This window comes from Macaca mulatta, chromosome 4, assembly GCF_049350105.2.
Source record: "Macaca mulatta isolate MMU2019108-1 chromosome 4, T2T-MMU8v2.0, whole genome shotgun sequence".
Lineage (NCBI taxonomy): Eukaryota > Metazoa > Chordata > Mammalia > Primates > Cercopithecidae > Macaca > Macaca mulatta.
This window is the reverse complement of record NC_133409.1, coordinates 115,522,683-115,546,464: the sequence shown is the minus strand read 5'-3', so window position 1 is coordinate 115,546,464 and position 23,782 is coordinate 115,522,683. Positions and strand designations below refer to the sequence as shown.

General features: G+C 36.3%; 1 protein-coding gene across 2 annotated transcripts in view; it reads left to right on the top strand.

The window, feature by feature from the left end:
* Positions 1–23,782, top strand: part of COL19A1 (collagen type XIX alpha 1 chain) — a 331,016-nt gene that overhangs the window by 126,165 nt on the left and 181,069 nt on the right. For both annotated transcript variants that reach the window (XM_015136650.3, XM_015136652.3), the window contains exon 12: positions 15,720–15,773. In XM_015136650.3, the coding sequence (XP_014992136.3) occupies positions 15,720–15,773 (54 nt within the window). The remainder of the gene's footprint in view (positions 1–15,719; positions 15,774–23,782) is intronic.

The window sequence follows — 23,782 nt, the reverse complement described above, 5'->3', positions numbered from 1 at the left end:
ATCATTCCTACCTCCTCTCACACCTTAGTTCCCTCATTTTATTGTGAAAATATTCAAGCATATACAGAAAGATTGAATTGTACAGTGAACACTCATATATTCATCACTTTTCTACAATATTTCCTGTATTTATTTTATCACATCCATACGTCTATCCGTCTCTTTGTTATGTACTTCAAAGTAGCAGACATGAGTATGTTTCACTTCTAAAATGTTAGCATACGTAGCATTAATTAGAGTTTATGTTTATCTTCTTTTTTTCCCTGTCTTTTTTTTTTTTTTTTTTTCTTTGAGACAGAGTCTCACTCATGATTTTGGCTCACTGCAACCTCTGCCTCGTGGGTTCAAGTGATTCTTCTGCCTCAGCCTCCTGAGTAGCTGGGATCACAGGTGCACACCACCACACTCAGATAATTGTTTTATTTTTAATAGAGATGGGGTTTCACCATGTTGGTCAGGCTGGTCTCGAACTCCTGACCTCGTGATCCACCCACCCCGACCTCATAAAGTGTTGGGATTACAGGCATGAGCCACCGTGCCCAGCCTTCTTTTTTAATTTCTAAAATTAAAAAGGACAGATATGGTGGCTCATACCTGTAATCCCAACACTTTGGGAGACCGAGGCAGAAGGCCACTTGAACCCAGGAGTTCAAGACCAACCTAGGCATCAAGGTGAGACCCTTTCTCTACAATCTTTTTTTTTAAAATAGCTAGATGTCATGGTGCAAGCCTGTGGTCCCAACTACTTGGGAGGCTGAAGCTGAAGGGTCACTTGAGCCCAGGAGGTCAAGGCTGCAGTGACCTGTGATAGTATCATTGCACTCCAGCCTGAGCAACAGAGTGACACCCTGTCTCACACACAAAAAATTTTTCATTACATTTAAAAACCTTTTTAGAAACAGGGTCTCATTATAACAGACAATAATTTGAATTCAGAGGAAGGGATGGAATGAAGGAATAAAGAGCACTGGAATTTGTAAATATATTGGGTCAGTGTAAAGCATTCTATGTCACCATCAACAACAAAGCACTAAATTAGTATCTAATGTAAACTCTGTTAAGATGGTAAACTACAGGTATCTTTAAGTTAAAAAAGAATTTCTTATTCGGAAAAGAAGAGTTATGTTGTGTAACTTCCTTTGTTTAACTAATTTATATATGCAGGTTAGTAGTACACTATATACGTATTTTTTTATTTTAAAATTTATTTTTTAATTAGTTCCAGTATACTTGTACAGTACAGAATGTACAGGTTTGTTACATAGGTATACGTGTGTCAAGGTGGTTTGCTGCACCTACTGACCCTTCCTTTAATTTTCCTCCCCTCACTCCCAGTCCCCCAACAGCCCCTGGCCCTGGTGTGTGTTGTTCACCTCCCTGTGTCCATTGTTCTCATTGTTCAACTCCCACTTAGGAGTGAGAACATGCAGTGTTTGGTTTTCTGTTCCTGTGTTAGTTTGCTGAGAATGATGATTTCCAGCTTCATCCATGTTCCTGCAAAGGACATGATCTCACTCCTTTTTATGGCTGCATAGTATTCCATGGTGTATATGTACCACATTTTCTTTATTCAGTCTACCATTGATGGGCATTTGGGTTGGTTCCAAGTCTTTGCTATTGTAAATAGTGCTGCAGTAAACATACATGTGCATGTGTCTTTATGGCAGAATGATTTATATTCCTTTGGGTATATACCCAGTAATGGGATTGCTGGGTCAATTGGTATTTCTTGTTCTAGATCCTTGAGGAAATCCCACACTATCTTCCACAATGGCTGAACTAATTTACATTCCCACCAACAGTGTAAAAGCATTCCTATTTCTCCACAGCCTCACCAGCATCTGATGTTTCTTGACTTTTTAATAATTGCGATTCTGACTGGCATGAGATAGTACCTCATTGTGGTTTTGATTTGCAGTTCTTTAGTGATCAGTGATGTTGAGCTTTTTTCATGTTTGTTGGCCACATAAATGTCTTCTTTTGAGAAGTGTCCATTCATGTCCTTTGCCCACTTTTTGATGGGGTTGCTTACTTTTTTTCTTGTAAATTTGTTTAAGTTCATTGTAAATTCTGGATACTAGACCTTTGTTACATGGGCAGATTGAAAAATTTTCTCCCATCTGTAGGTTGCCTGTTCACTCTGATGATAGTTTCTTTGACTGTGTGGAAGCTCTTTAGTATAATTAGATCCTATTTGTTAATTTTGGTTTCTGTTGCAATTGCTTTTGGCGTTTTCGTCATGAAGTCTTTGCCCATGCCTATGTCCTAAATGGTATTGCCTAAGTTTTCCTCTAGGGTTTTTATGGTTTTGGATTTTACATTTAAGTCTTTAATCTATCTTGAGTTAATTTTTGTATAAGGCGTAAGGAAGGGGTCCAATTTCAGTTTTCTGCGTATGGCTAGCCAGTTTTCCCAGCATCATTTATTGTATAGGAGATTCTTTCCCCATTGCTTATTTTTGTCAAGTTTGTTGAAGATCAGATGGTTGTACACGTGTGGTCTTATTTCTGAGGTCTCTGTTCTGTTCCATTAGTCTATATGTCCATTTTGGTACTAGTATCATGCTGTTTTGGTTACTGTAGCCTTGTAGTGTAGTTTGAAGTCAGGTAGCATGATGCCTCCAGCTTTGTTCTTTTTGCTTAGGATTGTCTTGGCTATATGGGGTACTCTTTGATTCCATAAGAAATTTAAAATAGCTTTTTCTAATTCTGTGAAGAATGTCAATGGTAGTTTGATAGGAATAGCATTGGATCTATAAATTACTTTGGTCAGTATGGCCATTTTCACGATATTGATTCTTCCTATCCATAAGCATGGAATGTTTTTCCATTTGTTTGTATCGTCTCTTATTTCCTTGAGCAGTGGTTTGTAGTTCTCCTTGAAGAGGTTTTTCATATCCCCTGTTAACTGTATTCCTAGGTATTTTCTTCCCTTTGTACCAATTATGAATGGGAGTTAATTGATGATTTGGCTCTCTGCTTGTCTATTGTCGTTGTAAAGGAATGCTTGTGATTTTTTCACATTGATTGTGTATCCTGAGAATACAAGGAATATAAGGAGTTTTTGCACTGAGATGATGGAGTTTTCTAAATATGAAATCATGTCATCTGCAAACAGAGAAAATTTGACTTCCTCTCTACCTATTCAAATACGCTTTATTTCTTTCTGTTGTCTGATTGCCCTGGCCAAAGTTTTCTAAATATGAAATCACGTCATCTGCAAACAGAGAAAATTTGACTTCCTCTCTACCTATTCAAATACGCTTTATTTCTTTCTGTTGTCTGATTGCCCTGGCCAAAATTTCAAATACTATGTTGAATAGGAGTTGTGAGAGAGGGCATCTGTGTCTTGTGCCTGTTTTCAAAGGGAATGCTTCCAGCATTTGCTCATTCATTATAATATTGGATGTGGGTTTATCATAAATAGCTCTTATTATTTTGAGGTGTGTTCCATCAATACCTAGTTTATTGAGGGTTTTTAACATGAAGGGATGTTGAATTTTATCAGAAACCATTTCTGCATATATTGAGATAATCATGTGGTTTTTATCTTTGGTTCTGTTTACGTGATGGATTTCATTTATTGATTTGCGTATGGTGAACCAGCCTTGTATCCCAGAGATGAAGCCGACTTGGTCATGGTGGATACATTTTTTCATGTGCTGCTGGATTCAGTTTGCCAGTTTTTTACTGAGGATTTTCACATTGATGTTTGTCAAGGATATTGGCCTGAAGTTTTCTTTTCTTTTTTTTTTTTTTTTTTTTTTTTTGTGTGTGTGTGTCTCTGCTCAGTTTTGGTATCAGGATGATGCTGACTTCATAAAATGAGTTAGAGAGGAGTCCCTCTTTTTCTAGTTTCAGAAGGAATGGTGCCAGCTCCTCTTTGTACCTCTGTGAATCCGTCTGGTCCTGGGATTTTTTTGGTTGGTAGGCTATTAATTACTGCCTCGGTTTCAGAACTTGTTATTGGTCTATTCATGGTCTATTCATCCTGGTTTAGTCTTGAAAGGGTGTATTGTTTTATATTTATATATATATATATATATATATATATATCCATTTCTTCTAGATTTTCTAGTTTATTTGCATAGAGGTGTTTATAGTATTCTCTGGTGGTAGTTTGTATTTCTGTGAGGGTCAGTGGTGATATCCCCTTTGTCTTTCTTTATTGTGTCTATTTAATTATTCTCTCTTTTCTTCTTTATTAGTCTAGCTAGTGGTCTATTTATGTCTTTTTTTTTTTTTTTTTTTCCTCAAAAAAACAGCACTTGGATTCACTGATCTGGGAGGATTTTTTGTATCTCTATCTCCTTCAGTTCTGCTCTGATCTTTGTTATTTCTTGTCTTCTACTAGCTTTTGGATTAGTTTGCTCTTGCCTCTCTAGCTCTTCTAATTGTGATGTTAGGATGTCAATTTGAGATCTTTCTAGCTTTCTGATGTGGGCATTGAGTGTTATGTAAATTTCCCTCTTAACACTGTTTTAGCTGTGTCCCATAGATTCTGGTAAGTTGTCTCTTTGTTCTTATTGGTTTCAAAGAACTTCTTGATTTCTGCCTTAAATTCATTATTTACCCAGAAGTCATTCAGAGGAGGTTGTTCAATATCCATGTAATTGTGTGGTTTTGAGTTTCTTAATCCTGAGTTCTAATTTGTTTGCCCTGAGAGACTGTTTGTTATAATTTCAGTTCTTTTGCATTTGCTGAGGAGTGTTTTGCTTCCAATTATTTGGTCGATTTTAGAATAAGTGCCATGTGGCACTGAGAAGAATGTATATTCTGTTGATTTGGGGTGGGGAGTTCTATAGATATCTATTAGGTCCACTTGATCCAGAGCTGAGTTCTAGTCCTGAATATCCTTGTTAATTTCCCTTTTTATTTATCTGTGTAATATTGACAGTGTGGTGTTAAAGTCTCCCACAATTATTGTGTGGGAGTCTAAGTCTTTTTTTGTATGTCTCTAAGAACTCATTTTATGAATCTGGGTGCTCCTGTATTGGGTGCGTATATATTTAGAATAGTTAGCTCTTCTTGTTAAACTGTTCCATTTGCCATTATGTAATGCCCTTCTTTGTCTTTTTTTTTTTAATCATTGTTGGTTTAAAGTCTGTTTTGTCAGAGACTAGGATTGCAACGCTTGCTTTTTGTTGCTTGTCATTTGCTTAGTAAATTTTCCTCCATCACTTTATTTTGAACCTATGTGTATCTTTGCATGTGAGATGGGTCTCCTGAATACAGCACACTGATGGGTCTTGACTCTTTATCCAATTTGCCAGTCTGTGTCTTTTACTTGGGGCATTTATCCCATTTTCATTTAACGTTAGTATTGTTATGTGTGAATTTAATTCCCTCATCATGATGCTATCTGGTTATTTTGTACACTAGCTGATGCAATTTCTTCATAGTGTCATTGGCCTTTATATTTTGGTGTGTTTTTGCAGTGGCTGGTACCAGATTTTCCTTTCCATATTCAGTGCTTCTTTCAGGAGCTCTTGCAAGGCAGACCTGGTGGTAACAAAATCCCTCAGCATTTGCTTGTCTGTAAAGGATTTTATTTCTCCTTCACTTATGAAACTTAGTTTGGCTGGATATGAAATTCTAGGTTGAAAATCCTTTTCTTTAAAAATGTTGAATATTGGTCCCCATTCTCTTCTGGCTTGTAGAGTTTCTGCTGAAAGATCTGCTGTTAGTCTGATGGGCTCCCCTGTGTAGGTGATCTGGCCTTTCTCTCTGGCTGCCCTTAACATTTTTTTCCTTAATTTCAACCTTGGAGAATCTGATAATTAGGTGTCTTGGGGTTGATCTTTTTGAGGGGTACCTTAGTGGCATTCTCTGTATTTCCTGAATTTGCATGTTGCCCTGTCTTGCTAGGTTGAGGAAGTTCTCCTGGATAGTATTCTGAAGTGTGTTTTCCAGCTTGTTTCCATGCTCCTCATCTCCTTCAGGTACTCCAATCAATTGTAGGTTTGGCCTTTTTACAAAGTCCCATATTTCTTGGAGAATTTGTTCATTCCATTTCATTCTTTTTCTCTAATCTTGTCTGCTTGCCTTATGTTAGCAAGGTGGTCTTCAAACTCTGAAATCTTTTCTTCCACTTCACAAAGCGTAATGCTTTGTGTATGCTTCATGAAGTACTATTGCTGTGCTTTTCATCTCCGTCAGGTCATTTATGTTCCTCTCTAAACTGGTTATTCTAGTTATCAGCTCCTCAAACTTTTTATGAAGGTTTTTAGCTTGTTTGCATTGGGCTAAAACATGCTCCTTTAGCTCAGCATACTTTTTTATTATCCATCTTCTGAAGCCTACTTCTGTCAATTCTTCCATCTCATCCTCCATCCAGTTCTGCAGCCTTGCTGGAGAGATGTTGCAATAATTTGGAGGAGAAGAGACACTCTGGCCTTTTGAGTTTTCAGCATTTTTTTCATTGATTCTTTCTCATCTTCATGAGTTGTCTAGTTTTGATCTCTGAGGATGCTGACCCTTGGATGGAATTTTTTGGGGACTTTTTGTTGTTGTTGATGCTGTTGTTGTTGCTTTCTGTTTGTTTGTTTTTCTTTCAGTGGTCAGGTATCTCTTCTTTAGGGCTGCTATGGTTTGCTGGGGGTTTACTTCAGGCCCTATTCATCTGGTTTGCTCCCACACCTGGAGATGTCACTCAAGGAAGCTGGAGAACAGCAAAGATGGGTGTCTGCTCCTTCTTCTGGGATCTCTGACCTCAAAGAGCACCAACCTGATGCCAGTAGGATTGCTCCTGTATAGGGTGTCTAACAACTCCTGTAGGAGAGTCTCACCCAGTTGGGTGGCACAGGGAACAGGACCTGTTTAATGAAGCACTTTGTCCCTTGGTGGAGGGGATGTGCTTTGCTAGGGGGAAACCTGCTTGTCTGGGCTGCCCAGATTCCTCAGAACTACTAAGAGGAAAGATTAAGTCTGCTGGTCCGCAGAGACTGTGGCCACCCGCCCCCACCCCAAGGGCTTATGCCCAGGGAGATCCGGATTCTGTCCCTGAGCCTCTGGCTGGAGTTGTTGGACTTCCTGCAGGGAAGCCCTGCCCAGTGAGGAAAGATGAGTCAAGGTCAGGCCTGAAGAGGCGCTCTGGCTGCAGTCTGCCACAGCTGGTGTGTTGGGCTTTGGGGGATACCTATTGGGACCAAGCCATTCAGTCTCCCTTCAAAAGCACGGCCTGGAGCTATAGAAATGGATGCCACCCTTCCCCGACCCAAGGAGCTTAGTGTGTTAGGCAGTTGTGAGCCCCAGTGCTGGCTGCTACCCCTTCCCCAAGGAGCTCAAACGGCTTAAACATTAAGCCACAGCTGTGGGGCTGGTTGCCTCTCCCTCTGGGAGTTCAGCAGGGTTAAGCAGATTCCAGCTGAGAGGCTGTTGAGAATCTGCACAGCGCCGGGGGTTGGGACCTTAGGCTTTGGTGGCGTGGGTTTGCGAGTGGGATTTTCCAATCCATGGTTTGCATAGTTCTGTGGAAAAAGCATAGTTTCCCCGGCTGGGCAGCATGCTCACTCACCACTCCCCTTGGCTGGGGAGTGAGGGCTCCCCTGGCTCTCACATGGGCTGCTGCACCACACTGCTCTTCCTTCCTCTCTAGGAATCATGCCAGTCGCCTAATCAGTTCTGATGAGAGAACCTGGATACCTCGGTTGCTGGTGAAGGATTCACATGTTTATTATGGTTCTTTTCAATGGGAGCCTCTGATTGCCGTTGTTTCTAGTCAGCCATCTTGGCCCCAACCAAATTTTTTAATTTAAAACATTTAGATAGATGTCTATAATTGTATTTGTCATGTCATATATTTGCGTTTGTATAGTCATAGATATATGACTATATTTGTATTTTTCTTCTAATTAAAAAATATATAATGTTAAAGCAATAACTATTACACTATACTGTTAGATTTATAGGATATGAATATATTATATATGACATCAATGATACAAGAAAATGGAGAGGAACTGAACTAAATCTAAATACATCTAAAAATACGTCTAAACTGAAATTTGCCATCATTTTCTGAAATTAAGTCAATGTTAACTGGAATAGATTATGATTAAGTAAAGATGCATATTGTAGACTCACTTTAAAAATTTCAAAAAAGCTACAAATTTATGAAAAAAACTAAAATAGCTTGGTAAAAATATTTGTTGGACAAAAATGAAGGCAGGAGAGAGAGAAAGAACAGGGGAGCAAAAATGATGACTCTTATAGAAATAATTAAATAACAAAATAGAAACCTTTACTCAACCCAATGTAAGAAAATATTTTTCTATGTTTTGTTCTATAATTTTTGTAGCTTTGGAATTTACATTTGTGTTTATTGTTCATTTGAGTTAATTTTTGTGTTTTGTGTAGGGTGTGATTTATGAATCAAAGTTAATTTTTTGCACATGGATATTTGCCATATCAATAATTACATTAAATATGAACAGAATAAATACATCAAAAGGCAAAGAATGTCAGATTGGATTTTACAAAGCAAGATCCAACTATATACTATCTACAAGAGATATGGATGAGATTCAAGAAACAAATAGGTTGAAAGTTAAAGGATATAAAAAGATGTACTATATAAAGAGTAACCACAAGAAATTTGGAGTGAGCATAATAATATTAGACAGACTCTATGACAAGTGACATTATTGGAGACAGGAAAGAATATTTTATATAATGATAAAACGGCCAATATAACAGGAAGATGTAGCAGTTATTATTGTGTATGTACCTAACACAGCCTCAAAATGCATGAAGCTGAGACGGACAGAAATGAAAGATAATAGGCAATTAGAAATAAATAGAAATTAGAAAGAAGCAATTAACACAATTATATTTAAAGATTTCAATACTCCTCTCTCAATAATATAGTAGACTTGAATAATCCTACAATATACTCATCTGAACCGACATTCATAAAACACTCCACCCAACAATAATAAAATACACATTTTTCCAAGTGCATATAAATCATTTACCAAGATAGACTATATTCTCCATTACTAAATGAATCTCAATACATTTTAAGGATTCTAGTTATATAAAGTATGTTTTTGGTCACAATGGAATTAAATTAGACATCAATATTAGAAAAAAAATTTCTGTTACATCTTCAAATGTTTCAGAACTAAAGAATATGATTCTCAATACCCTGTAGGTCCAAGAAGGAATCAAAGAGAAAGTTTGAAAATATTTCAAGCTTAATAAAAATAAAAACAAGTTTAGTTGTACAGATGCTACTCAAAAAGAAACATACTACTCATCCATGCAACATGAGTAAACTCAAAAGCATAATGTTGAATCAATTAAGCCAGACAAAAAAGGTTACATATTGTATAATTCTATTTATATGAAATTTCTAGAAAAAAGCAAAACTATAGAGACAAAATTATGTCAGTGGTTTTCTGGGACTGGAAGAGTGAGAAGCAGTTGACTACAAATGGGCACAAGGAAACTTTTTTAGGTAATGGAAATATTTTAATCTTAGGTTGTGGCGATGGTTGCAGACCTGTATAAATTTACTAAAACTATTGCACTCTACATGTGCAGTGTGTCAGTATTATGGCAAGTAAATCATACCTTAATAAAACTGTTAGATAAACAATCAAAAAGATATCTATGCTGGAAGTAGGAATATGAGACTCATTAGCATATTGATGATCATTGTAGCTGTAAAAGTAGAAAAAACATCTAGGGAAAGTTCGTTGAAAGGGAAAACGTAAGAAGCTGGGACAGATCCCTGTGGAGCAGCAACACTTAGAGGATCTAACAAAAACGAAAATGAGTAAATGCAGCTACAGAGGTAGAATAAAAATGAAGGAAATATAGTATCTCAGCAAGTAAGTATTTCTAGGAGGGGGCTTGTCATAAAGATATCAAATGCTTCTGATAGATTAAGGAAGAAAAAAACTAAAAGGTGTCTGATGGTGGTCACCCAAGACCTTGGCATGAGCAGTTTTTGAGGACCAAATAGCGTACAAGTCAATCTGGAGTGAACTGCGGAGTGAGTGGGAGTAATGAATGCAAACAGGAGTATCGGGAGCCTGGCTCAAGAAGTTTATCTGAAAAAGGAAGGATTTCCTTCCAAGTGAAGCTGGAAATGTCAGGAGTTAGAAGTGTGAGATTTTGTTTTAACAGAAGATTCAACAGCATGTTTCAGTGTAGTTAGAAAGAAGTGAGGGGGAAGAGGTTGAAGATTCAGAAGAGGGCCATAATTTTAATCATTAATTCCACGAGGGAGGAGAAAAAGATGGGATTGAAAGCACAGGTTGAAGGATTACCATTAAACAGTAAGGGACAATTCTTCCATGTAGAAGAGTAAAGAATGGTATTAAAATAAGTGAATTTGTAGATTTCATGGCATCAAGGAAAAGCTTGTATGATGGCTTCTTTTTTCTTGGTAGAAAGCAAGGTTATTTGAGAGTAAAAGCAGAAGTCATAATACCAAGGATTTGAGGGGAATGACACACTTTAAGGACCTAGAATTAGGTTAGTGATCATGAATTTATAATAATAGCAGTCTACCCAATTGCATGTTTTATCTCTAGGAACAAGAGGTGGACAGTTTGATTCACTGGAGTTGGCTCCATCAGAAAGCTAGTAGAGCAAGAGTGTTTAGAGTGGTGGTAACAGAGCACTTGGAATGACAAAAACAGATTTTGTCCATGATGGACAAAAGTGAAGGCATTGGGGGCTGATAGACATTGTCTTCACTTTCATTCCCCTGAAACGAGGTCCGAGACAGTGACTTGAGGACAGGTAGTTGGTTTGAGAGGGAGCTCAAGATACAGGAGTGAGGGAATGGGGAAAATAAGTCAGGAAACAAGGGAAAGTGAATTAAAGGGTGCATGTTTTGAGCTACGTATCATTGTGGGCAACTGCAGCTGAGTCCTACTGGAAACCCTCTGAGAAAGCCTGTGGAATGTGCCTGGAAGTTATCCCTCTGTAGAACAGAAAGCTGACACATTAATCCACTAATTCCTGTCACCCTTTGCTGGAGAATTATTTCTAGAAGTGTTAACTATCCCCATTTTTCCAGGATACTTGCCAGGGCTGAACAAACTCTGTGGCTTCAGAGAAATCCTGGAGGCAGAAAATGAAAAGTAATGGGGAGGATTGAGCTTGAGGTGAAGTATTGACAGCATCCAAATCCCCACAGGAGTTTTCTACCACCAGCTTCAGCTAAAAACTGAAGTAGGCCTGGGGGCATATGGTAGAAGATGAAATTGAACCAGTTTATGAAATTCTCTATGCAGTCAAAGCAATCAAGGAAATAACAGAATAATAGATGGAGTTCTTTGATTATATGGAAGTTATTTATATCCTCTGAGCTACTGATTTATCATCTGTAAATGGGGATAAGATTACCCACTTTGTGTGGTTACTGCTAGAATTAAAAGTCCTTATTATGTAAGGTGCTTAGCACAGAGCCTGGCATGTAGTATGATATACAGAATAAAAGCTATTATATTATTGCTATTATCTATTGAAAGATTAGTAATGTTAATAACTACCTGCATTATGGATAATAATGGACTAATTCAAATTTTATATATAATATTTTTGAATGTTATATTCAAGTTCACTACTTAATTTGAACCAGTAAGTTCACTACTTAACTTGAATGTAATATTTTACATGACAAGACATTACAGTTTTGTTTGGAAGAACATTAAATTCTGGTACTTTTTGAAATTAGTTTTATCATAGAATGGCTATTGGGAAGATCACAAATGTAATCTAATTCCCATGCATTCTTTTTCCTTTGGTTAGGATTTCATTGAAGTTTTTATTAGACTAGAATGATTTATTTTATTTTTAAAGAAATCACCAGAGATGTACTGTTGGTTTTGTTTTTAAATTTTTTCTGCTTTTCAACTTATTCAAACACAAGAAACAATCTAAATGCATTCTACTCTCTTACAACCTCTGATGTCAAATAAGTTTTCTTTAATTCTAGCTTAAATCTTTGATGCTGCAGTTTTGTTTTTACTTATCTTCTTCTCAGTGGAGAAAAAAGGAACAGCTGGTTACTATTGTCAATTTTCTATTGTTTGGAATTTATTAAATATGCAACTCTTGTGAATACATAGATGTAGATACATATTTCCTTCTGGATATAGAACTCCTATTGCTTTTCTTTCAAGAATGATAGAATTGTATATGGGGAAGCTTTAGAGCTCTTCTAGTCCCAGTATATAGTCTGATTAATTAATATTAGTTAAAATGTTATTAATTGCCATCTAGCATTTCTTGTGGTAAATTGCCTGATGTGTTCTTTGCTCAACTACCAATTGGACTATTATTACTTTTCTTATGACTATATTGCAATACAACACACGATATCTTTGTGTATTGATGTTAACTATTAAGCCACTACATGATCTTTTTCCCCAGTTTGTTATTTGTCTTTTAATTCAGTTTATAGTATTTTTGCCTTGCATGTTCATAATTAATATTTTGTCAGATATGTATTTTTTTCTCTTATGAATTTCTTTTTTTGGTTTCATGCTTAGAGATGCCTTACCATGAGCTCTTATCTAAGTTCACCTATATTTTCTTCTGGTCCTTTAATATTTTTATTTTTATGTTGGTTTTCTAATCCATCCAGAATTAACTTAAATGCAGGATTGCACATTTGTTCCTAATACATTTCAAGTTGTTTATTATAGCATATTGCTTTGATCTGTTGTAGTATTTCATATCATAAATATGTTATATATATATTCATGATATATATCAGTGGTTCTCAATCAGAGGTGATTTCGCCCTCTAGGAACATTTGGCAATGTCTGTAGACATTTTTTATTTGCCAGGACTAGGGGAGAGGCTGGCTACTGGCCTTTAGTGAGCAGAGAGCAAGGATGATGCTAACCATCCTACAGTGTACAGGACAGCCCCCACAACAAAGAATTGTCAATAGTACTGAGATTAAGGGACCTTAAGAGATGATAGACGGATGGATGCATAGTTGATAGGTCAATAGATAAATGTATAGAAGATAGATATTCATTGAATACCATTCTTCTGCCAGTTACATATCAATAGTAATATTATCCAGCCTATATTTTTATTCTTTACCTATATTCTATTCTTTAACATAAAGAGTGTTTTAAGAGACATCGACTCCTACTTTATGGAAATCCAGATACACTGTATTGTTGGATATCCCTGGTTTGAGCACATAGTAAATATTGAATGGAGCATTTTATAAAAGTGATAATAATAAATCAAATAAATTTTTAATGAACCTTATTTGATTACAGCGACTTATTTTTTGTATGTTAAGAAGTATGCTTTTTAAAATCCATTGCAGATTTTTGCTAGGAATCAATTTTAAGCAGTATGTTTCTTCTTTAGTCTTCTGCCACATCTGTTATTCTCTTACTATGCAGAATAAACTTCATCAGAATATTAACTCTGTTCTCTATATTATTTTTATTTAGCTTTTATTACCACTGTCAAGCTTGCAGATTTCCTTGTAGGCACACATCTCTTTAATATGTAGAGTTGCTTATTCTTTCCATCTATGAGAATCATTACTTTTGCATAAAGACTATATCCATTTTTAGTTACATTCTGAAACTTAATGTTGATATCCGTGGAATTATATGTGTCTTCTGTGTCAAAAATTTCTATTCATTCTAATAACTTATCCTGAACACATTTAGTGTTAGTATTTAAACACTTTATTGTTTCTGATCCCCTTATTCGAAAGATATTTTCTTCTGTGTATTTGTGAGCCTTTAAATTCTTATTTTGTTTCCTGTCATATTTGACATCCTCTACAACAGCGATGTCCAATGGATGGAATTCACCGTGATGTTGGAAATGTTCTGATCTGCAGAGTCCAATATAGTAGGCATGGTTGAGCACTTGAAATGTAGCTAGGGCCACTGAGGAACTGAATTTTACATTTAATTTAATTTACTTTTAATTTTAGTAGCCACATGTGGCTAATGGCTACTGTGTTGGACAGCGCAATTCTATAGAGTAATTCCTTACCCTTCCATTTTTAGCTTAAAATCCTCTGCTTTATTTTAACTTAAACCTATTTTTACTGGTTGTGTTTGTATGCAGTTTTGTTTGTTTTGTATATTGTATGCATTTCTTATGTCCCAGTGATTAAGTTATTTTTTACTTCGTTTCCTATGCTTTCCATACAGTAATAATACATATCCATAGACAACTGAGAGTGGGCAAATGTATTTCTGTAATGTATTATCTATTAATATCAGGTGCTTGCTTTTCTTTCCTTTTTCAAATAAAAATGATAATGTTCACTGTAGGAAAAATGAAGGAAGAAAAACAGAAAATATAAAGGAGAGAATAAAGCAAAGATTACTACCACTAACTTCACAGACACACAAACAGACACATGCAGAGGGATACACTTGGTTGAGTACTTTCTATACATATTCTTTTATTTTTAAACACCTTACTGATTGTACAGCTAATACGTGTTTAGTGCTTGAAAAAAAATTTAAAAACAGGGGTAAAGTGAAGGAAAAAAATCATCTGTGATCACAATGCCTAGATTAACCACTTTTATTACTTCGGTTTGTTTTCTCACAGTGTTGTTTCTAAGTGCAGGTAGGTAGGTAGACAGCTGGATATGTAGAGCTGCATTTTCAAAAATTGAATTATACTATATGCAGGGTGGACCAATAAAAGTATACACTTTTCAGATGGCAAGAAAACAAAATTATGTGTCACTATGGGTATGTATCATCCGCAGTGGTATTAGTGACCATTTTGAACATTTGTAACTTTCATAAAAATATATATTGGTTAACATTTATCCACTGGGCTTGTCTATGTATTAATTTTATCTTGCTTTTTATATCATGAGCATTTTTCTCTAGTATAAAATAAAATTCACAAATGTGATTTTAATGGCTACATCATAATCTATTCATTATCTATATCATTAGCCAGTTTCCTATTATTGGACAGTTAGGATGCTTCTCTTTTTTTACTACTATAATAGCATTACACCCTACATATTAGTGCCTAAAATTTTTCATCTCTGAATTTTTCATTTCTGATTATTTTATCTCTGATTATTTCATTAGTATACATTCTTGGAAGTGAAATCACTGGCCCAAATGAAATGAATGGATTGGAGATCCTTGGTATATATTGTCAATCCAAATCACCTTCCAGAAAGTTCTCTGTTGCTTATAGAAGAAAATAAATATTCTTGTTCCATTTTTGTAGTTTAATCATTTATATGGAGCACTTTTTTTTTTCTTTTTTGAGATGGAGTCTTGCTCTGTTGTCCAGGCTGGAGTGCAATGGCATGATCTTGGCTCACTGCAACCTCCGCCTCAAGCAATTCTTCTGCCTCAACCTCCTGAGTAGCTGAGACTGCAGGCACGTGCCACCATGCCTAGCTAATTTTTTTGTATTTTTAGTAGAGATGGGTTTCACCATGTTGGTCAGGCTGGTCTCGAAATCCTGACCTCGATTGATCCACCAGCCTCGGCCTCCCAAAGTGCTGTGATTACAAGTGTGAGCCACTGCACCCAGCTGCAGCTTTTCTTTGAACTTTTAATCTCTTTGGTTTTACAACTCAGAATTGTTTTTTAATAAATGTGCCTTTCAAGGGTTTAGCAAAGTAATCATATTGTTATAAATACCCAAACAACATAACTCTTTATTTTTTGCTAGCAAAGGTTTTCAGATACAAGGTTTTTCATTGTATAAATTGTTTCTTTTTAGGGTGAACAAGGAGAAAAAGGAGATCCAGGTCTGGCTGGCCTTAATGGAGAAAATGTAAGCCTAACCCTTTTTTCTGATACTCTGTTTACATTTTACCACTAAGATGTGCTATTTAATGCTATTAAGATTTACCTATTTTTGGCAGAGCCAGATATGATCCAACAAAATTAAGAATCAAAGTGTTCTTTCTCATGGCTCAGTAGAGGCCCGGTGTTTTTAGTTTCATTTCATTGGCTTTATATATTTTCTACTTGTGCTTAGCCTTAACAGGCCTTTCTCCTTGATGTTTCTTGCTTGCAAATTTTCTAGTCTTCTTTTTCTGTCTTTTTACATCTTGCATATCTTCTGCCATGGTTTGTGCTCTTACCAGTGGGCCACTTTTCATCTCAGTCCTAGTCTGTGTCTGGTCTATAGCTGGTGTCTGTATTGTTAGGCTTTCAGTGATGGGAAGGAAGGGCGAAGTGAAGGGAAACTAAATCCGTATTGCTCCCCTTCATGGCACCAGTTCCGCAGCCTCAGGGATAACATCGCCCGTCATATCCTTGGACCCCAGTCATCTTCTCCCTTTCCCCTCAGGACAGTCATCCTCCCAGAATCGCACCCCAGATTTTAGGATAAAATTTGAAGGATGGCCCAAATGTGGGTTTTACTCTGAAATGTAATTTTATTTACATTTACTCACCATTTACTATAGATATGTTATATTTACTGGTAGGGGAAGTGTCCAAAATGAGAATTAGTTTTTCCCTCGGCTTCCTTTTTTCACTTACATGAATATGTTTTAGAAAGGACCTGAAGGGCCACATGACTTATAAAAGAGTAAAGAAAAACTATGAGACTATATCTAGCTCCCTAATGCCCTAGATGTGTTAGGAAACCTGTTTTGTATGCTATAGATCACTACAATGGAAGAGACACTGAAGACCAATGTTTCTGGCCTGTGGAGAAAGTCGTGTGTGTGTGTGTGTGTGTGTGTGTGTGTGTGTGTGTGTGTGTGTGGAGTCTTCCAAAAAAGAAAGACCCTAGTAGTAATAGAAGTTAATGTTTTTATGTATGTTAACTAAAATAATAGTTGTTTGACTGTCATTCTTATTTCTCTCCCTTTGAAGTGATTTTTCTACACCAGAAAATAGGCACTAGCCCCAAAGGCTTGTAGCTATGGGAGTCTCTGCATCTTCTTTACCACCTGTAATATATGTAATGTAATGTAATATAATTAATCAATTGATATATGCACCTGTAATATATCAGGACACTGAATGTCTCACATGTTTAAATAGAGTAACTGCCTCACCTCTTACCCCTGTCGTTGGAGGCACATGGCGAAGTGGGATGAGTTCTGGAGTAGAAATCCAGGGCCCAGTTTGTCTTCCAGTTCTGTCACAGAAGAGCAAATCACTTCTCAGAGTCTGTAAAGTGACGGACTTGGGACAGATTCTAAAACCCCTATTGCTGTGATGTGCTGTGATTTTATGCAAAGAGTTATTAAGATTACAAACTTGAAAAGCCTGAGGATGCTTGAAGCATTCATTCAGGTTTATTGAATTCCTGCTACATGTAAGGCACAGTGAGAAAAACAAAACAGGAAGAGGTGAAGACAGAGCATAACAAGTACCGGATGTGAGGATACTTTTCCTTTCTCCTCATAACAAAGGGGAGGTGTGGCCCATACTTTGTTTAAATGAAGATTCATTTTACAGTGGATTCTGAAATGGATAGAATTTGGGCCTTTGCCTGTGTTTTCTGTTCTTTCTATTACATTCTCCATGAAAGCAAAGACCATGTGTTGGAATCCTAGTACTTAGCACATGTATGGGGTAAGTTCCAAATAACTATTTGCTGAGTGTTAGTTTGAAAAACTGAGCAATTATTAATATTATAACAGAGTAAAATATAAGTAATTAGAGTCTAAGCTAGAATAACAGATGTGGAAGGGAAGATACAGAGAATGACGCTAAAGAGGTAAAATACATATGATTTGGCACTTGATTGGAGTTGAAAACTCAAAAATAGCCCAACATGTTGGCCGTTCTGTGTGAGAAAGATATTAGCTTGTGAGAAATGTAGCAGTGTTGAAAGAGATTAATTACAGTGTTGCAAAAGATAACCAAACTACATGTATGTGGGCTCTCTGGGATAGAGGAGCAAAACAGAGTATATTACAAGTGCATAAAGGTAATATTGGAATTGATATAGTGAAAGGATTTTTTGAAATATTTGAATAAAACTGGAAAGATATTTGAGGGGTTGGAACCTGAAATATATTCACATTAATTTCAAGATTTGAAATTTTTTCTTACGTTGTCTGGAAAGTAAGGTTTTTGGGCTTTTTAATTAATCAATTGATGTATGCATATATTTGAGGACCTACTATATTCTCAAACTCTTTGGCAGCCACTGTGTGAGTTCCAAATCTGAGTAACACTAACGTACTGAGAGAGCCCAAAGGCCTAGCGAGCAGTGTGAATGTCTATCCCTTTGAGGGATCTTGGAAGAGTCCTTCACATGCCCCAATAACAGGAGGTCATTCCTTTAGTTATTGTCTGATGTAGCTCATTAAGTACAACCATAAAGCATGACAAAGCACATTAACTTTTCTCACTTGGTTACTTAGCTAATAAGTAGATGATGTTATTTTTTTCCCCTTAATTTTGCCAAAGATATTCAGGAGTCATGACTAAGGAGAAATAACAAAAAACAGTAAGAGTTCTCCTCTTTCCCCTCTACTATCACTAGAAGTAAAGAATCAACTGCTTGGTTATGACACTGTTGGAGATGGGGGGAGTGTTAATATTGTGTTATAGTTCATAAACTATTTTCACAAGGAATTTGAAATTCGACCCTCACCCAGCTTAATTGGCTCGTAGAGTGGGGAGTGATAGTATTCCTATTTTCAGAAGCAAGAAATTAAAGGCTTCAGAAATTAAGCAACTTTCTTTTTTAAAATACTAAAATTGGCCTTTAACTCTAAATATTTGGCTGAAAAGTCTGATTTTCCCAGCAAATCATGCCACACATCATTGCTTATTTTTCAGTGCTAAAAAACTGACTCTGCAAACTAAAGTAATTCAGCATTTATGATAGTTCACTCTGACTTTCAATAAGTCCAGGTATACATTCTTAGAAAACGAAAGGTATTATAATGGCTATTTTGATTTGAATTAAAGTCAAGCCATGATGGAAATTATAACTTCAGAAATATTATCTTAGAATGTATAGTAAATAAACTCAATGAGCTAGGTGACTCCAGCTACTTTCTAAGTCAGAGTATATTGGAATGCTTTAATATTTCTACTAAATGAATTTAACAGCCTTTTAAAATAGTCTTTATTGTTGCATATTATATATATCTTAATGTCAATGTATCTTATAATAACTTATTTTGTGCCAGCTTTCTCACAAAATGGGCCAGCTCACTTTGGAAAGTGTAAACTCTAATTTAAAGGGTAGTATGTAGCAATTCAGTCTTTCTCAGTGTGGCACTGAGAAAGTTTTGGCAAGACAATTCTTTCTCAAGTCAGACTGTTGCAAGAGCAGAATGTTTAACATCCTTGAAGCTCACCAACCTAATCTAAATGCCAGTAGCAGCTCCTAGTCATTGGGACAATAAAAAATCTGCTGATATTTTTCTAAGTGTATCTTGACTGTGTGTGTGTGTATGTGCGCGCGTGTGTGTGTATGTGTGTGCATGCCTAAACTTTTGTTTGATCTCTATGGTATTACTAAACAAATGCATGCTTGTATGTCCATTCCAGTTTAAATAATACATACAAAACATATATTAAAATGTTCAAAAATTTGAATTGCTAGAATTTAACTTTGAAAATATATGACCTTGTCTTTACACACAATCTAGTGTATAATTAAATAATTTTGATTGTGACCAAATACAAGATATATTTAACAACAGTATCTTAGAATGGACTTGAGAGGGAATAACATAAAGTTATAATTGTGACCTTTAAAGCCAGACTATCTGGGTTCAAATCCCAGCTCTGCCACTAACTAGCTGATGTACTACTTGGTAAATTACTTATCCTCTCTGTGCCTCAGTTTCTTTATTTGCACCATTGATAATTTCAATAGTACTTACTGTAGGGGAAAAGATAATTTTCCCTTCTCCTCTGAGGGATCCAGTCTGCTGAAATGAACTGACAATGGACAGACTAACAGGAGAAAAGGTATACAAATATATTAATGTGCATACAGTTGGAGCCATAAAAAATACAAGACTCAAAGAAAGGCCAGATGGTTGAAACTTAAATAGAACCCACTTTGTAGGAAAGAATAAGATGGGGAAATGTAGGCAATTTTGAGAGGTAGTAAATTATTTTCAGAATTGAATGGGACCAAGAGCTAACAATAGCTTGTGGACAAGTTACAGAAAGGTGAGGGCTGAACCTGCACTGTGAACAAAAGTTGTTTTGTTTTGCAGATAAAGACTCCCAGGTAATCTCTCAGAGCTGCCCTCAGAATAATAGACTAAGAGTCTGTCTGAGCATGATGACAACTTTTAGTTTATTCTCTTCTCCAGAGATTAGTTTTCCTGCTTATTCTGTTAGATTCCTAGGAAGGGGGTTTTAAGACAATTGCTTTCTTTGGAAGAAGATTTCTCAGTCTGCTAAAGAAACTTCCAGAGAGAGCTCCTCCCTGTGCTTGAGGAGGGGTTGGAGGAGAAACAAGAGAAGGTTAGAAAATTCTTGGATCTGAGGCAGCTTCTAAGGCCTTTCATTTCCTTTTAATTTAAAAGCACTCAGCATGCCAAAGCACCACACTTTGGGGTTATCGCTCTCTGTGCCCCAAAATTACCTCATGGATTTTTTGTGAAGATTAAAGGGACTCTCATACAGAAAGCATTTAGAACAGTGTCCAACATAAAGCAAGAACTATATAAACATTCACTATTATTAGAAACCGGGTTAAATAAAACACATTTAGCTCTAATAGGCACATCTTTTTATTTATTTGTTTCTGTGGGGTTATACAATCTTAGAAAAGTAGACTTAATTGTTGAGTTGTCTCTTTTTCTGAATTTATATTATGGTCTTTTAAATATCCCTTATTAGAATTACAGCATCTGATGTTTCTAAAATAATCATGTTAATCTCCTTATACCAATGCAATCTGTACTAGAGAATACAAAAATATTGAAATCACAAAACCAGAGATATCAGCTGGCAACAGCTGTTGACATTGCTAGGGAATAACATTAAGTCATTGAAAGCTTGTGAAAAGAATTAATTGATGGGTTAACAATTTTTAACAAATAATATTTTATATTATCTTCTGATTTTTAAAGATGTGGTACCCCATGAGTAGTAGTAGATACTCCAACAAAAATTAATTTTATAGTCTACCTGCTTTTATAATTCTGGTTATAATACTGCTCTTCAGCTCTTGTCTTGCCTTTAGATAACAGTTTCTGCCTCCACATTACATGTAGAATCAACTGCTATGCTTTTGAGAATCTTTATGTACATGAATTTTATTGAGAACCTTCATAACAGATACCCATCTTACTCAATATTGAATTCAGAGTCTGTTCCATTCGGCTTTTTATGCCTATGGTGGATGCTGTGTCCTTTTTCCCTAGCACTCAATAACCATTGATAGGAGCACCACTGTGACACAAGGAGAAAAATTGCATTTGAGAAAAGCATTACTGATGTGTTTCTCAGAGGCTATTACAACGCCATGGCCTTAACAACATTGTACTTTGTCACAGGAAGACGTGAGTTACATGGGCCTACTTTAATGGTCATAAAAGTAGAAGCTTGACAAATGCAGTACTTCTCAATTGCATTTTATCCTATGTGAGTTAAAGCACAGTTGTTACATATCCATCAAAGTGGTATAAAGCTGAACAAGAAAGAACTATCAGTTATCCCTTAAACTTGAATTTGAAAAGTAAAAACAACATTTATTAAGTGCCTACCATGTGCTAAATGTCTCTACAACATATGGTTCTCAGAACAACCCTTCAAGAAAACTATTACTTATTACACCTGTTTTATAGGAAAGCTTACCCAACTTACCCATGATTATACATAAAAGGCAGTTCCTCTTCTGACTCTCCTGAAATCCATATCTGTGAAGTCTTAGACACCTCTAGTAGAATTAGGCATCTGTGAAATGCTTTTGTCCTACCTGCTATATACTTCAATGATAATACTCAATATTCACATCAACTTGTAATTGGCTACATCATCCCTTCATCTCCTGCCTGCCCATAGTTGATTGAACCAGGGAGAGTTACCTGATTCAACCGCCAGTACATTGCTTCCGTAGAAATTATAACTGGGATTAACTTGTTGGAATTAATCTTTAAATTTTTAAATGTATTATTCTATACCTACAAAATAATATATATAACATATATGATGGTTATAAATCATAGTTACAATGAGAACACCAATGTACCCAGAACTCAGTGTGAAAACAAAGACATCATCCTCCACTTGGAATCTCCCTGTGTGGTTCATCGTATACTGTCCTACACTCCAGAGTTAACCATTTTTCTAAATGTTGTACCCAATATTTCCTTCCGTTCTTAAAAATTATGTTTCACACTTACACATTTATAAGGAATATATAATTTAGTCTTACATGTTTGCAGATGTTCAATAATATTTGTTGAGTAAATGGATACTCAAGGTTTTTATCAGTAATTTGTTTTTTCATGTTTGTCTTTTCTCTGCATAGTTTTACACAAGCAAGAAGAGATAACCTCTTTTTAATAAATTTCTCTGCTCAGTGAATGGCATAACTTCCTAGCCAGTTACTTAAGGCAAATGCAAGCCAGCCTGGAGACTTTCCTTCTCCTCCGCTTTTGGCATATCTGCCAGTCTTGCTTCCAGCATGTGCCAACTCTGACCACTTCTCATCATCTCCACTGGCACAACCCTGTCCCGGCCATCCTGCTCTCTTTCCTGGAAAAGGTGTCATAGCCCCTTTTCTGCTCCCACTCTTGCTGCCTGTAATCTGTGTTTCACGTTGCTGCCAAAGTGGTTTGTGGGAATTTTTGTAAACATATTCACATCATGTCATTTTCCTGCTTAAAACACTTAAGTGGCTTCCCATTGCATGTAGAACAAAACCCATTTTCCTCATCATGGCCTGCAACTATTTATGTACCATGATCCCTGGCAAGCCTTGACTTAATCCCCTACTCCTTACCTATGTGCTCATGACACTCCTTTTGTCTTGGTGACCTCTGTGCTTCTTGTTCCCTCTGCCCCTACACATATTCCCAGATCATTGCATGGCCGGATCCTTTTTTTTAATGTGTGCAAATTCATGAGGTACGTAAGAATTTTTTTACACATATATAATACAAGTTAGGGTGTTTAGGTTGTCCATTTTCTGAGTGAAATACATTTTTTAAAGTATACTGATCCTACTGTGCTATCAAACATTGAATTTATTCCTTCTGTCTTACTGTATGCTTGTATCTTTTTGCCCACTTCTTTTCATTCTCCCTCTCCCCCTCACTCACCCTTTCCAGTCTTTGTTATCTATTTCTACACTTTCTACGTCCATGTATTCAATTTTTTTTTTTGCTCCCACATGTAAGAACATGGAATATTTGTCTTTTTGTGCCTGGCTTACTTCACTTAACATAATGACTTTCAGTTCCATCCATGTTGCTGTAAATGACAGGACTTTGTTTTCTTATTGCTGAATAGTACTCTGTTCTGTATATATAGCACCTTTTCTTTATCCATTCATCTGTCCATGGACACAGAATGATTCCATATCTTTGCTAGGATCCTTCTGAAACAGCAAATGTCACCACCACACAAGGGCCATTTCTGACACCCCACCTGAGGTAGCCTCTCTCCTCTTTCACTTTTATCACATTCAGCCTGTTGACCTGTTTATTGTCAGCCACTCTCCTCTTATTACATGAGTTCCTTGAGGATAGGGACCTTTACCTAGTTGAATAAAAAAATTATTGACACTTGTTTTTAAAAAGTGATAAGGAAGACATTTTATTCCAGACTATTGCAACAGGGGAATTGCAATAAGGGAGACAGATCAGGTTCAACTCTAACTACAACAAG